Source organism: Guillardia theta, assembly GCF_000315625.1.
Source record: "Guillardia theta CCMP2712 unplaced genomic scaffold GUITHscaffold_40, whole genome shotgun sequence".
In the NCBI taxonomy this organism is placed as follows: Eukaryota; class Cryptophyceae; order Pyrenomonadales; family Geminigeraceae; genus Guillardia; species Guillardia theta.
In genome coordinates, this window is record NW_005434634.1 from 35,110 (window position 1) to 48,320 (window position 13,211).

A 13,211-nucleotide genomic window follows, 5' to 3' on the forward strand; every position below is an offset into this window, starting at 1 on the left:
GAGGAATGAAAGACATACCAGTGGGATGCGAAAGTCAAGGATGAGACGTATTGCGAGTAGCTGTCTCCTGTGCCTGATCCTGTGACCAGCACAAGATCGATCCTCTCCAGCTTCCTCTCCTCCTCCTCCTCCTCCTCCTCCTCTCCACATATAGTCGAATCTCCCTCCACCCTCGCCCCTCTTCCCTGCTTGGACGGGATGACCAAGAACGGCTGTTCCCGCATGGACAAGGATCTTGCTGGCAAGGCGGCGGGAGGGAACTTGCCGTATTCTTCGTCTAGCAGCGGCTCAAACCTGTAGGCGATAGGATCCGTAGGATGGAAGATGTTGAAGAATTTCGCTCCTCCTGGCAGAGAGAACTCAGTGGCTCCTTTGGGCCATGACTCCGATAGGATGTCCCCCCTGACCTGTAGCGCACAGTCACACAGCTCAGCAGTAGGCTAGGTAGGTCTCTCACAGTCAGGAACATGGCGATCGGCGAACCCACCGCAAACAGGTTGTCAACCTTGAAGTCCAGCTTCGGCCAACGCCACGACTCCTCAAGGTCACCCGCTCCGCACTCCTCTCCGAGCCCCTCTCCTCCTTGGCCCTGGAAGTCTCCCCCCTCCCCCTCCTGCTCGGTCTGCTCCACCTGATTGGCTAGGAGGTCGAAGGCGATGAGCGAACCGAGGGAGTGGCAGAAGAGAGAAACTTTCCCGCTAAACTTGGGATACTTGGCCACATACTCCTTGTACTTAATATTCAAAAGGTTGGCCACCGCATCCAAGATTTTGTACTTGTACAGTGGGCTGGTGTAGTAGAGAGTGTCGTATGTTGACTCGCATGCCATGTCACGCAGAGCGCGGACAGTGCCGAGCATGATCTGCGACAAGATCTCCTTCGGAACCCTTGGAACGATCCTGTGCCAGTCTATCACATCCACGGCCATCGTCATCGGCCTCTCCTCAAGGTGTTTCCTCGCCATCTGTTCGCTGTTCTTCCTCATCGTCTGCAGGTACTCGTTCTGCACGTTCTCCTTCACAGCAACTCCGTGGATGCAGATGAGAAGATGGTCAATCAGCGCGTCCTCTGGTAACATGCCTGCATCTTTTGCTTCCACCGCAGGCCCTTCGTTCCCTCCTTTCCTGTCTTTGCCCTTCACGTCCATCTCCCTCTGCAGCGCATCGTCAAGGCTGCTGAAGCTTTCATTGAGGTTGTCGTCTGCGATGGCCTTGACGAACGGACACTCTGCGTTGCAACGGCAATGCTCATACATTGGGTTATCATGCTTGTCCCAGCTGTACAGAGCTCTGTTGCAGCTGAAGCACACGCAGCGGTCGACATGCTCGGCATCTGGGCAGTAGTAGAAGCCAGCTTCAGCAAGATCCTTCTCTGACAGGGGATAGAGACGTTCCTTGGGGAAGGAAGCTGATGTAGATGGCGAGATCCTCCACTTGAGCTGGAACGATTCTAGCCTTCCTTGCACTGTGTCCAGATCTCTGAATGGGACGATCCTTCCGAGGGAGAAAGCAGCGAAATCAACCTCAACCATATCATGATGCGAGTGTCCATAGCCTCTACGGGAGTGGCTCATTGTAGTTCGTCGGGAACGAGTCTGATCTGTCGTTACGTGGCCATACCTTGCGAGGAGGCGTTGTTATAGATCGAGTCTTGTTTCTTTCACCAAACTTCTCGTGCATTCATGCTTTTCCTCGGATCCTTGCATCAATTTCAGAGGAGCTGCTTCGCGTTTACGCCAACTAGCCTCAACGAGATCTTATCTTGCTATCTACGTCCCCACTGGGGATGTCAGAAGGATCGTTCTCGACTGATCTAGGTCTTCTCGATCTTTCTCCTAGCTCTTCTCCTCAATCCTTTCGCCATGTTCCCCTCTGTGTCTAGCGTCTTCATCCCCTTCCTCCCTTCCCCTTCCTCCTTCCCCTTCCCCTCACCCTTCCACCACCCACCTCAGCTTCGTGTTGCCCGACATGGAAATCGCCTAAAACGTTATATGTATAAAACTGTTTAACCAGTGATAAATAAAATTATACATTAAAAGTTAGTTAACAACAACTTTGTATCATAATGGCCAAACCAATATAGGGCACCGGTACACTTTTAAAATATACATAAAACAAATCCGTTACGGATGGTACATTGCCCGTTACTGTCGCTGACGCAGGCGCTATGCTGAAGGGAGGAGGAACGAACTAGGACCGAAGAGAAGGGAAGCGAGGGAGTAGAAGAGGGCAGGAGAGTTGGGAAGGGATAGAGAGCTAAGGAGTGATGGACAAGGATAGATGGTGAGAGCACCGAAGCAAACGGTCGTTGTGATTTCGCACTTGCAGCCAGATCGCATGGTCGAGGAACAAGGTGATGAAGTAAGACAGAAAGTGATCAGGAAAGCAGACGATATGAGAGAAACAGTGATGTAGAAACCTGTCTTGGCTGATTCTATACGTGAAGACTTCTTAAACAGTGATGTAGAAACCTGTCTTGGCTGATTCTATACGTGAAGACTTCTTAAACAGTGATGTAGAAACCTGTCTTGGCTGATTCTATACGTCAAGGCTTCTTAACGACACTCGATGATTCTAAAAGCGTTCTCTCAGGTCACCTCGGCCGAAAACCCGAGGATTCATTGAGAGATACTATCACCCTGCTGAACGGATAAGCCTTCAGTAGCTAGTTATCAGCTCACCATGATCAAGGGGATTCTGGTGATCAATAATCATGGCAAGCCTCGTCTAACGAAGTTCTACGAGCATCTGGTAAGAGGTACTTGATGTTGGCTCAGTATGTGATGCCCCGCGTTCTTTCCAGCCTGTGGAGCGACAACAGCAGATGATAAGGGAATGTTTCACTCTGATCTCAAAACGTTCTGATCGCGTCTGCAACTTTCTTGAAGATGTCGGGGCGTAAGTTGACTGGAGGAAGGACCGGTCGTTTGCCACTGTCCTGACCGTCATGGGTTGCAGGTGGTCGAAGGACACGAAGCTTGTTTATCGCGTTTATGCCACCCTCTACTTCATCTTCGTCGTCGATGGCTCAGAGTCCGAACTTGGTAGGCTTGTCTCGTCTCACTCTTGTGTCTCACTCGCCATTGCAGGAATTCTTGACCTCATCCACGTATTCGTTGAGAGTTTGGATCACGTAATAACCTTTCCAGCTTGTCTCCCCTGCCCCTGCATGCGATGTTGAGACTGTTGTGCAGGTTTTCGAGAACGTCTGTGAGCTGGACTTGATCTTCCACACCGACAAGGTCTGCATGCGAGATGTCGGCTCCTCCTCGCTCCTCATCCTCCTCAGGTTCATCATATCTTGGATGAAATCGTGATGGGCGGGATGGTGCTGGAGACTAATCTGCAGGAGATTCTGACAGCGGTAGGTGGAGTCGATCATGTTAGCAAGGGAATGAGTGATGAGCAGGTGAAGGAGCAGGAAGAGCTAGAGACCAAGGGGAGCAAAGTTGCATCAGCCAAGTTGAAGCTGAAGAATCAGCTGCGGTAAGTTGATGATGATTCAGAGAGCAGCTGGTGATGATGGAAGGGAGAGGGTTAGAGATGATGGTATGATGGGGATGATCTTGGGACATCAAGAAACGAGAGCAGATATTGAAGTTGTTTGGCAGCGAGTGACCGGTCTGCGGGAGTTGCAAGGAGAGTCTGCGGTGCCCGACGAGGGAGGGCGGGGGGGGGGGGGGGGTGTTGGAAGGGAAAAAAAAAAGGCAATCTTGTCATTTTCTGTTTGTTCTATCAATTACAAGTCATGGCTGCAGTCGGAGTGGGGTTCAGCTCATGTCCTTGCTCAGAGGCGTCAACTTCCCTTACACCCCTTCCTCCTGCTCACCTTCCGATAGCCCACGCGCTCAGTAGCGAAATTCCGAAGTACCAGGCGGCCTGCGGAAGCATCAGCGGCCCCGTCATGCTTGGTCACCCGTACCATGGTACGCTTCATCCTCGCTCTCGCCCCTTCTCTCCCCCCCTCCGCAGTGCAGTCGACAGTGAGCGCCATTGATGCAGTAGCACCACTGCTGCCAATAGGATGTTCTTGTTGAAGCTTTGGAGGAGAGGAGGGAGGAGAGGAGGAGGGGAGAGGAGGAGAGGGAGGAGGAGGAGAGGGAGGAGGAGGGTCGACAGCTAGCATGCCTCCAATTCTGGTCTTTTGATCTAGCAGTGCAGAAATCTGTAGGTGGATGACGATCAGAACAAATCATGTGAAGGAGAGGAGAGCGGAGGACATCTAAGAGGAGGAGCAGATGGGGGTAAAGAGTAGCAGGAGAGTAGCAGGAGGAAGCGAGTGAAAGAGAGGGAGGAGGGAGATGGGATGGGAAGGGAGGAGTTGCTGGAAGGATGTAAGGAGAGTTGAGCTGACCTGTGTCTTCAGATCATTCACTTCTGCCCTCAGCCCGCTTTCTCCTTCCAACGTTGACCGAATTGCTGGGGAGAAATCAGAAGAAGAAAGGCGATGTAGGAGGAAGAGGAGGAGAGGGAGAAAATGCAGGGCAGTTGAGCAACGGGAAGAGAAGGTACCAGTGAGATTTGATTGGACGATAATTCTTTCCCTCGTTCGCAGCAGATACGTCATTCTGCAAGGAGAATGAATGCAGTGAAGATGAGCACTATGCAGTCATGCTAACAAGAAGATTATGCTGTTCGCAAACAAGATGCCGATGGTACTCCACATAGAAAGTTGTCGTATCCTGTCAGTCCTGTTGTTTTTGAAGTGTACACAAGTGGTCAAAAATGTTGATCTCCTTAAGTTTCAACTACCATAATTGTTCTTCGTGGAATCGTTTCCGAAGTCCTTCCATGAGTTCTCTACAAGGTTATTCATTGTGGGACGAGCAGACAATAGAGCATATCGGCATACCTCAGAGCAGATTCCACAGCAGCCTCCCTGGGAGTTTTGCATCAGTCTTCAGCATGATGTACAACACAAGGAGGGTCGTCTCCTCCACTCACGAATTTCGAATCTTTCTTTGAAACTCATGCAGAGAAATTCCCAGATTGCGCTGGAAAAAAGAATTCAGCAAACGATACAACCCTGCATGATGATGCGATTCAAAGATATCAATCGTTTCATGTCTCACTTCTTGAGCAAGTAAATCTTGGTATCGGCAGAACTGTATCTCGTCAGTACAGCGATGGCATTCACCTCAACTTCACCTGCGCATCCGTCCAAGCATGCTTTGTCACTGCAAGAGCTGTGATTTCATTCTGCGTCCTCCTGCAGGGATGGGATGGTGAGTTCAAGATACCGACAAGTCTGTCATGCCTATGCTCCTGGTCTGTCTTATCGAAATCAGATCTTGCGGCTCGATATTCCTCCTGGAGAACATGTTGGGATGGCGAACAGCAGCATTTTCACTGCAGGTCTTCACGATCTTAAGCCATCAAACTCACTTGTGACTTGCGAAGATGGACTTCAAGGTCAGTGATGGCGTGTTTCAACTTCTCCACCTAGCCGCCTTCACATGTTGAAATGACATGACAGATACCTCACCTCCGTCCACCCACTCTTGTCGTTGATGTAGAGGATTGCTTGCTCAATGGCAGGTTGAAGTTTCTTTCTGTTTCGTTGCATCTCAGAAGGAGAAATTGGAGAGATGCAACGCGATGTTGTACCTCAGCACCTTGCCAACAGCTTTGGTTGTCCGTGAATATTGGTCCTTGAAGAATTCAGAGCTTGTTTCTTGAACTTCTTGCTTGTTCATCTTTGCGAATGGTGGCAAATTTTGTATGAATGTTTTCAAGGACATCTTGTTGGATTCATCTTGTGGAAGAGAGTTCTCGACCTGACTTTCTGGTCTCTTTACACTCGAATCTTCCACGTTCTCCTTCACGTTCTCCTTCACAGACGCTTTGCAGTCTGCAGAGATGTTTGGCCCCGCAGCTTCGCTCAAGATCTGATCGATAGATCGAGGAGGTAAATCGTGGAATTTCTCTGCCTCCTTGGTCTTTTCGAATCCATTGTCTTGTTGCATTGGTTTCTTGTTGAAATGTTCATGATGATAGATGTCATCGGCATTTTGCTGTTTGTTCTCATAATGTTCCTTCAAGCGAACGCTACAATCTATTCTGAAAGATCTCCTCTCAAACCTGCTCCCTGACTGCAACAAACTTCGTTTCACTACCGTTTGCAGCCGTCGGATCATTTTTTTGTGTTATTTGCAGTGATCGAAGTAAAGAATCCCACGAGTTATGAAGATATTCTGTCACTTTCAAACACACGCACACATAGGTCTTCCTATTATCTCTCCCTTCTTCGCTCTCTCCCTTCTCCTCCCCCCCTTCTCTCACTATCTTTTTTCTTCGTCATTTTCTACTTTTTCGCCGCCATGGAATCGGGGCAACGGGGGTCGAATTGAACATTCTGGGGTGGTATATCATTTCGAAATACAATTAGGGGTGGGGTACACAATGTAGGGGTACTTCTGTTTTTCAATCACTTACTACCAGTCAAGGAAATGTCATGTTCAGCGAAAAGTAGGGGTAGTCTCTCCTTATGGGGGTAGGATACCTGAAAACTAGTGAGTGAAATTGGGTGAGGGTAACCGAGTCCTTGAAAATCATGGGTGGGGTACTTTGCTTACATCGTGGGTGGGGGTCCTCTGGACTGAGCGAGGTTTGAGGCATTGGTGGGTATTCAGCAGAGGAAAAAGGGGTACATGAAACGTAGTGGGGTGGGGACATGTTGACCACAGGGTTCATGAGTTTGGATCAAGGGGTAGGGGTATTGACAATGAGGTGGGGGTAGTCAATGCCAGCTAGGGTGCAATAACCTACCCCATTGCTAAACTTGTAGCTTTTATGAATATGAGGGGTAAAAGTATCACTAGCTCAAAAAGTTGTTGGTAGGGGTACTAATTCCGACACTCTACCAGGTGGGGTGATGGTGCACAAATGGTGCCTGGGGTGGGGGGTGGTGGAGATTCGCGGATCATGGCGGCCGCTGCGAAGTTCACGATGGCGATGGCGATGGCGATGGCGATGGGAACCGAGGTGATGAGGATGGAGAGGAGGCTCAAGATGAAGAGAGTGTACGAACAAGATGCGCATGGCTGAGAGAAGAGCATGATTTTGATAGAAGAAAGTGGAAGGATTATGCTAATTAAGACACTGTGTTACACGAGCTAGGGAATGAGGCTTGTAGAAGGAAGGGATCCCAGTGCATATAAGCTGAAGATGGAAGATGGATAGAGAGATGCAAGAAGGTAGGAAGGAAAGGATACGGAATGAGAAGATGTGAAGAAGGGCATGGCAGAGTCGTTTCTCTCTGAGAAATTGGAATGTTCTCCAGTTGCATTATGCGAGGATGAAAAATGTTACAGAAGAGCGTGAAACAGTCTGGCTGGTCTGTTCAGATGGATGAGGGATAGCAAGTAGCGCAGAGAACACAAATGATGATGAAGGAGAGAAGTGACTACTGCCATGACACTGGTGACAGGCTTTTGTCGGGGTGACTCGTTTCTCGACTACACTTGCAGTCCCATCTTCTTCCCTGCAGCTGGGCTTCCGTGAGGTGAGAGGAGGAAGATTATGAAAGAGAAGGAGGAGGATGAGGAAGGGGAGGGAGAAGAGGGGGGTTACGATGGGGATGGCAATTACGAAGATGATGATACTAAGCTGGTTTCTGACTCATCCAACGCAGAGGCATCCGCTTCGTCTGGCTCCTGTCTCTGCCAGGAGGGATCGAGTAGCGAAGCAGGACATCAGCATGAACATTGTCAAGGAGGGAGCGCTCAGAGTTGTCTCGTAAGTTCTCACTTTCTAGTTGACTTCTACCATTCTTTTTGCCCTAGTATGAATGTTTCAAACTTTCTTGTTGAGAAAGAACGACGAGCAAGTCTGAATTGTGCACACAGATGCCTGCCTTACATTCTCCCTATGATGGACTCTCTGAGCTATGGTCGTTTCCTCTTCCAGAAGGTGCGTGTGAGTGCTTGCAGGGAGCGCGTCCTGACGTGAATCTTCAAGATCCCCCTCTTGGCTTTCATCTTCATGAAGCCGCTGCAGCCATTCGTCGAGCTTGCACAGGTAACAGCAGACGAGGATGAGGAAAGGAGGAGGATTGGAGAGGAGAGACGAGAAGGGGGAAGGAGAAGGTAGGAGTAGAGGGCAGAAGAGGAAAGCAGATGGGAACAGCGAAGTGGAGGGGAGCAGGAGGGGTGCGGGATGCTCTTTGCGTTGGATGATACTTTGCTGCAAGGCCTTCCCCATGATCTCCTTCGTCGCTTTCCTCGGCCTCTTCCTCTTTGTCGTTCGCAACCGCAAAGTTCCTCGCTTCATCCGGTAGCCTCCTCCTCGAGCTGCCGGGGGAGCTTGTGACATGTTTGCGGCAGCTTCAACACGATGCAGGCACTGCTGCTGGAGATCCTCTTGATCTTTCCTCAGATCCTCACGAGCGGCAACATGGGTGGCCTCATCCCCTTCGTCTTCACCGAGTTCGTCTCCAACATGACCTTCTATGCCATTGCCGCCATCGTTGGTGAGGAAGAGGCGATGTGGAGGAAGAGCTACGGGATTGGAGGAGGGAGGAGGAGGGGAGGGAGAGGAGAGGAAAGGAGAGGAGAGGAGGAGGGGGGATGGGGAGGGGATCTTGTTCAGCATGCCTCGAGGTTGAGACCTAACACTGTCATAGGGTACTCCTGCATCTCCAACCTCCGCGGGGAGCTGCCTTGCAAGATCCCGGTACATTCTCACTGCCCTTTCAATGCTCCGTTCCTCCCTCACTTCCTCCTCCTACTGCCCTGCTCCTCTGCCGGTCTTTATTGGTCTGACTCTTTCCTACAGGTCATCTCCACTGCTGTCTTCCAGCAGATCGGAGGAGGAGCTGGATTCGACGACTAGATGTTTCTTCTCTTTCACTTCACGAGCATTTCACATACACTCTAAAGACATCACCTTTCCCTCTGCATCCCCCCCCCCCTCCGCCCCTCCTGTTGTATCCTCTTGTCCTGCCCTCTCTCTTGCCCTTTCCTCCCCGACTTCTTCCTCCTAGTTCTACGACACAAGGAAGTACTCCTCGTCCGTGCACGAAACCAATCCTTTCCCCAGCAGCCCGTCGAGCCACTCGTGTACCTGCTGCATGTGAGCTGGGCCCTTCAGTCATGTGCTGACGTCACCTGTCTTGGCTTCACCTCCACCTCGTAGGTCTCGTGCAGTTGTCGGATGATGTCATCAACAGTCACGCCCTGGAGGAGAAGCAGTGAGGTGCAGAGAGGGAGAGGGAAGTAAGAAGGAAGGAGGGAGGAGAGAGAAGGGAGGAGGGATAGTAAGGGCAAGAAAGAAGGAGAGGGTCAAGACTAGAAGAGAGAGGAATGAGTCGACTCTGAAGGTGAGACAAGGGGAGGGCAGGATGAGCTTCGGTTCACATTTTGCTCTCCTTTCGTCTGCGAGATCGAATAAATGACCTCTAGCACCTACCAATGAATGTCAGCTCATCACCAGAGCTTTGCTCAAGCTTATCTCTTCCCCTCCTCCTCCTCTTCCTCCTCCTCCTCACCTCGTCCTCCATGTGTATGGTTTCTTCTACTGCAGAGACTGAGGGGATGGAGAATCAAATGCAATCCGTTCCCTCCTCCTTCACACCTTCGTTCCCTCCTTGTGCTGTCCCCGCTGTCCCCCAGTCAGACTCCATCGGCTTCCGATCGATTTCTGCCGACGAAGGGGATTTCTTCTCGAATTGCTGAAGAAACGCTTGGCAAGCTTCGTCTGTCTGCAAGACCTGGATGCTGGCAGTAAGGACGGGGAGTGTCGGAGGAGGGTTGGGAGTATACAGCAGCAGGAATTCCTTCCTGGTGCTTCTGGGCGAAGTAAACAGACTGAGAGAAGGCGTCAGAGCAACCAGAGGTGGTCAAGTTAGGAGACGAAGAGGCTGTAGGGTTGAGAAGAGGATTGCAGGGGGAAAAGTGAGATACCAATTAGGCAAATGGGAGATGCTGTTTATGGGGAGTGAGTGAGTGAGTGAGTGAGTTGGCGAAGGAGAAGGAGGGGAAGTAGAGAAGAGAGGAGGAAGGGCAGTTGCGAGGTTTTACCTTGAGCAAATTCTGCACTGAGGGTTTTCCGGAGCTGGTTGGGCGCGTCACGCAACACCGCGAGGAGGAAGACAAGACCTCTCGTCGGACGACAGAGAAGAAATCAAAGATTGAATTCCAACGTTTTGCTGAGAAACAGAGAATGATGACATGAAAAAGTTTGAGTTCGGAGGAGTGAGGAATGAAAGAAAGGGGAGCGCAACTCAGGCAAGAATACTCGTCACGTACAGGATTTGAAAACAAGGTCCCTTGAGATCTTCGCCTCTTGACCTGAGTGAATCAAATCATCCCCTACTAACATTTGCAACGCCCTGCCTCCCTTTAGCTCGTCTTTACCCCCTGCCATTTCCCATCTCCCGCCTCTCGAACCTACCGCAACGGCATTGTCGATCCATCGAGACATAGTATCCTGAGACAGACTCAACCATCTCACCTTCCTCTTCTCCCCACTTTCCCTCCCTCCCACCCTCCCTCCCTCCCTCCATGCATACATCCTTTCCTTCTCTCCATCCTACTCGCCCCCCTTCTGCCACCGATCTCCTCACCCTTTGCACCATCGCCTCCCGTGGAAGGGGAATCCCAGTTTGCAGCGAGAGGGTCTGAGCATATCTTGGAAGAAACAATCACAAGAGAGTTCAGGAGAAGGATGGAAATACTGCAGCTGTCGCGGAGTCGGTTCAAGAATTTCTCCCACATCGTTGTCATCTCTGAAGAAAGCGATCCTCAGCTTTTCATCATCACCAACATGATTGTTGTTGTTGTCGTCCCTATCTACATCTTTCATCCATCCATCAATTACTTCCTCTCCACCATGAACGCCATCGCCACCATCACCACAAGACTCTCGCCTGTTTGTTTTAATCGCCGGATCTTCGTTAGATGATAGTGGGTGTGATTGATAGTTCTGCAAGAAACGCAGGGATCTAAGGAGATGCAGTACAAACGATCATGCAGCTCATCCTGCTGCTCACCTGTGACCTGCTCTGCGAAAGCTTCATGTCTGATTCTTCCTTCAACTGTCAACAACATTTCACATAGTCAATGTCCCATTTTCTGTTATCATCAGCGCTCACCCAACTTATGACTCTGGAGCACTCTGATTTGGAGTTATAGGCCTGCACGGGGACCTCCACACCCTGAACACATCAGCCGTAAGAAGCGAACAATACGCCGATGGATCACAGACCATTCTTTCAGCTAACAGCTTCACGAACGCAAGTTGTTTCGCTGAAGATTCGTCATCAAGAAACAGGTCGTGACCGATTCATGAACATCTCTGAACCTGTAGGTGGAGAGTCTATGATAACTGGTTGCATGCTGGCGGACTGGTCCTCATCGAATTGTGATCCATCACCTATGAGAAATGGGGTGATCGATTGTAGGCAGAATAAGCAAACAGCAGGAACCTACCTACTGACGAACTCTGAGAGCGAAACAATGCCCTCCCCATGATTGCTTCGAATTTTCGTGGCGGAGATGCTGCAAGGACATAAGTCAAAGTACAATCTGCCGCGTCAGAGGCGACAAGCAGGAGGAGCAACAGCAGGAATACTTGAGGAGCTGGATCTCTTGTTTTCACCTGTCGCTCGAAACTTTCCGCCTGATGGCAGGAGTTGACACGTCTTCTGCTTGAGGACGAGACGTCCTGTGACCGCTGAACACACCGTTGCTTTCACTGTCGCTCCTCCTGCTCCTCCTAGCCACCATCCCCGCATCGCAAGCATTGTGTCCCCTGCTTCTACCCCTGGTAGCAATGTGGGGCAACGGGGGTACATGAATATCGCAGGGGTACCTTGAGTGACAGCCAGAGGGGTACTTCGTGCTTGGAGACCCCACGGCCAGGCCCATTGGGTGGGGACAATGGGGGTGGGGGTAGGGGAAGAAACAGGGGGCACAGGGACATGACATGCAAAAAATGCTCTGAAGAGGCTTGAGGATGCGAGGAGGAGAAGGGGGGGAGGGGGGAGGGGGGGAGGAGGAGGAGGAGGAGGAGGAAGATTCATGATCAAGATCCGATCAAGATGAGTGTGATGAGGATAGGAAGCATGTTAGAAACTCGATCGGGGAAGGTTGCAAGAATGAGAACGAGATATATAAACGAGTCCTGCAACCAACGATGATGGTACTGTGAACGGAGATGGCAGTGATGAGATGCGGGAATAGTCCAGTGAATTCGTGACTCGCAATATTCTGCAGAACCATCGTACATCCTGTATCGTATGCATCACCCTCAAACATGAGAAGTGGCGACGACAAGATTTACGAAAAATCCTCGCTGCTTCCGACCACAGTGAGTTAAATTTCACACAACAACAACATGCTGAGCAAGTTCCTTCCCAGGCATCGCTGAATAGCAAGAGAGTTGCGATCGGAGCAGCTGTGATCACCCTAGTCATCGTGATAGCTGTCCTGGCCTTGACCTCCTCTTCATCCAATGGCGCCTCCTCCGTCCCACTACAGGATGATACCAAAGCAGGGGGCTACCTCAAGGACGGCAAGGAGTTCTCCATAGGAGCAGTCAGCTCAACCCATTTTCTCGCCTCTGAAGCAGGGTACCAGACTCTGAGGGAGGGAGGAAACGCTGTGGATGCCGCGGCGGTCATGCAGTTTGTTCTCAATGTGGTTCAGCCGCAGTCGACAGGGATAGGAGGCGGGTGTTTCGTGCTGCTCTACAACTCGAGCACGGGAGAAGCAAGCGCGTTGGACGGGAGGGAAGAGGCTCCTTCCTCCTTCCACGAGAACGCGTTCTGTGGCGATGCCGCATGCGGGGTTGGGCCTTGCAACTGCACAGGAGGGTTGATGGGGACGTACAGCGAGAGAGTAGGGAGCGGGTTTGCGGTCGGAGCTCCGGGAGTCGTGGCGGCGATGGAGAAAATGCTGGAGGAGAAGGGGACGATGAAGTTGTCTGAGGTTGTGAAGCCAGCGGTCAAGCTCGCTAGAGACGGGTTTCCAATGTATGAACATCTCCGCAGTAAGATCCAGGTTGTTGTTGTTGAGGAGGGAGGGAGGGGGAGGGAGGGGAGGAGAGGAGAAGTTGTCAGAGGTGGTGGTGGAGAAGGAGGGAGAGGATTGGTGGCGGCGAGGAAGGAGGAGGAGGAGGAGGAGGAGGAGGAGGAGGAGGAGGAGGAGGAGGAGGAGGAGGAGGAGGAGGAGGAGGAGGAGGAGGAGGAGGAGGAGGAGGAGGAGGAGGAGG

General features: G+C 51.1%; 6 protein-coding genes across 6 annotated transcripts in view; 3 read left to right on the forward strand and 3 right to left on the reverse strand.

The window, feature by feature from the left end:
- Positions 1–34: 34 nt before the first annotated feature.
- GUITHDRAFT_109533 (hypothetical protein) lies at positions 35–1,573 on the reverse strand (the record flags this gene model as incomplete). The annotated part of the gene is made up of 3 exons (XM_005831335.1): positions 35–79; positions 204–407; positions 458–1,573. The coding sequence occupies 3 exons, from the start codon at positions 1,571–1,573 to the stop codon at positions 35–37; spliced, it is 1,365 nt and encodes a 454-aa protein (XP_005831392.1).
- A 1,108-nt stretch (positions 1,574–2,681) lies between these two features.
- AP3S (Adaptor protein complex 3 subunit sigma) lies at positions 2,682–3,489 on the forward strand (the record flags this gene model as incomplete). The annotated part of the gene is made up of 6 exons (XM_005831336.1): positions 2,682–2,750; positions 2,803–2,897; positions 2,958–3,043; positions 3,089–3,132; positions 3,194–3,241; positions 3,289–3,489. 6 exons carry the CDS (start codon positions 2,682–2,684, stop codon positions 3,487–3,489), a joined length of 543 nt encoding a protein of 180 aa, XP_005831393.1.
- Positions 3,490–4,811: 1,322 nt separating this feature from the next.
- On the reverse strand, positions 4,812–6,136 carry GUITHDRAFT_109535 (hypothetical protein; the record flags this gene model as incomplete). Its single annotated transcript, XM_005831337.1, has 6 exons — positions 4,812–4,878; positions 4,944–4,993; positions 5,072–5,104; positions 5,240–5,365; positions 5,485–5,551; positions 5,607–6,136. The coding sequence occupies 6 exons, from the start codon at positions 6,134–6,136 to the stop codon at positions 4,812–4,814; spliced, it is 873 nt and encodes a 290-aa protein (XP_005831394.1).
- Positions 6,137–7,412: 1,276 nt separating this feature from the next.
- GUITHDRAFT_139670 (hypothetical protein) lies at positions 7,413–8,831 on the forward strand (the record flags this gene model as incomplete). The annotated part of the gene is made up of 9 exons (XM_005831338.1): positions 7,413–7,440; positions 7,469–7,503; positions 7,633–7,736; positions 7,847–7,910; positions 7,959–8,018; positions 8,191–8,273; positions 8,324–8,469; positions 8,623–8,672; positions 8,775–8,831. 9 exons carry the CDS (start codon positions 7,413–7,415, stop codon positions 8,829–8,831), a joined length of 627 nt encoding a protein of 208 aa, XP_005831395.1.
- A 153-nt stretch (positions 8,832–8,984) lies between these two features.
- Positions 8,985–11,207, reverse strand: GUITHDRAFT_109537 (hypothetical protein; the record flags this gene model as incomplete). The annotated part of the gene is made up of 13 exons (XM_005831339.1): positions 8,985–9,062; positions 9,107–9,175; positions 9,356–9,403; positions 9,487–9,524; positions 9,573–9,708; positions 9,761–9,805; positions 10,392–10,427; positions 10,564–10,627; positions 10,675–10,795; positions 10,853–10,922; positions 10,990–11,034; positions 11,092–11,154; positions 11,205–11,207. 13 exons carry the CDS (start codon positions 11,205–11,207, stop codon positions 8,985–8,987), a joined length of 816 nt encoding a protein of 271 aa, XP_005831396.1.
- Positions 11,208–12,254: 1,047 nt separating this feature from the next.
- The window catches only part of GUITHDRAFT_109538 (hypothetical protein), a gene marked incomplete at both ends in the record, with an annotated part of 2,918 nt that continues 1,961 nt past the window's right edge, over positions 12,255–13,211 (forward strand). The window contains 2 exons of the mRNA XM_005831340.1: positions 12,255–12,308; positions 12,359–13,000. Of these exons, the coding sequence (XP_005831397.1) occupies positions 12,255–12,308; positions 12,359–13,000 (696 nt within the window). The remainder of the gene's footprint in view (positions 12,309–12,358; positions 13,001–13,211) is intronic.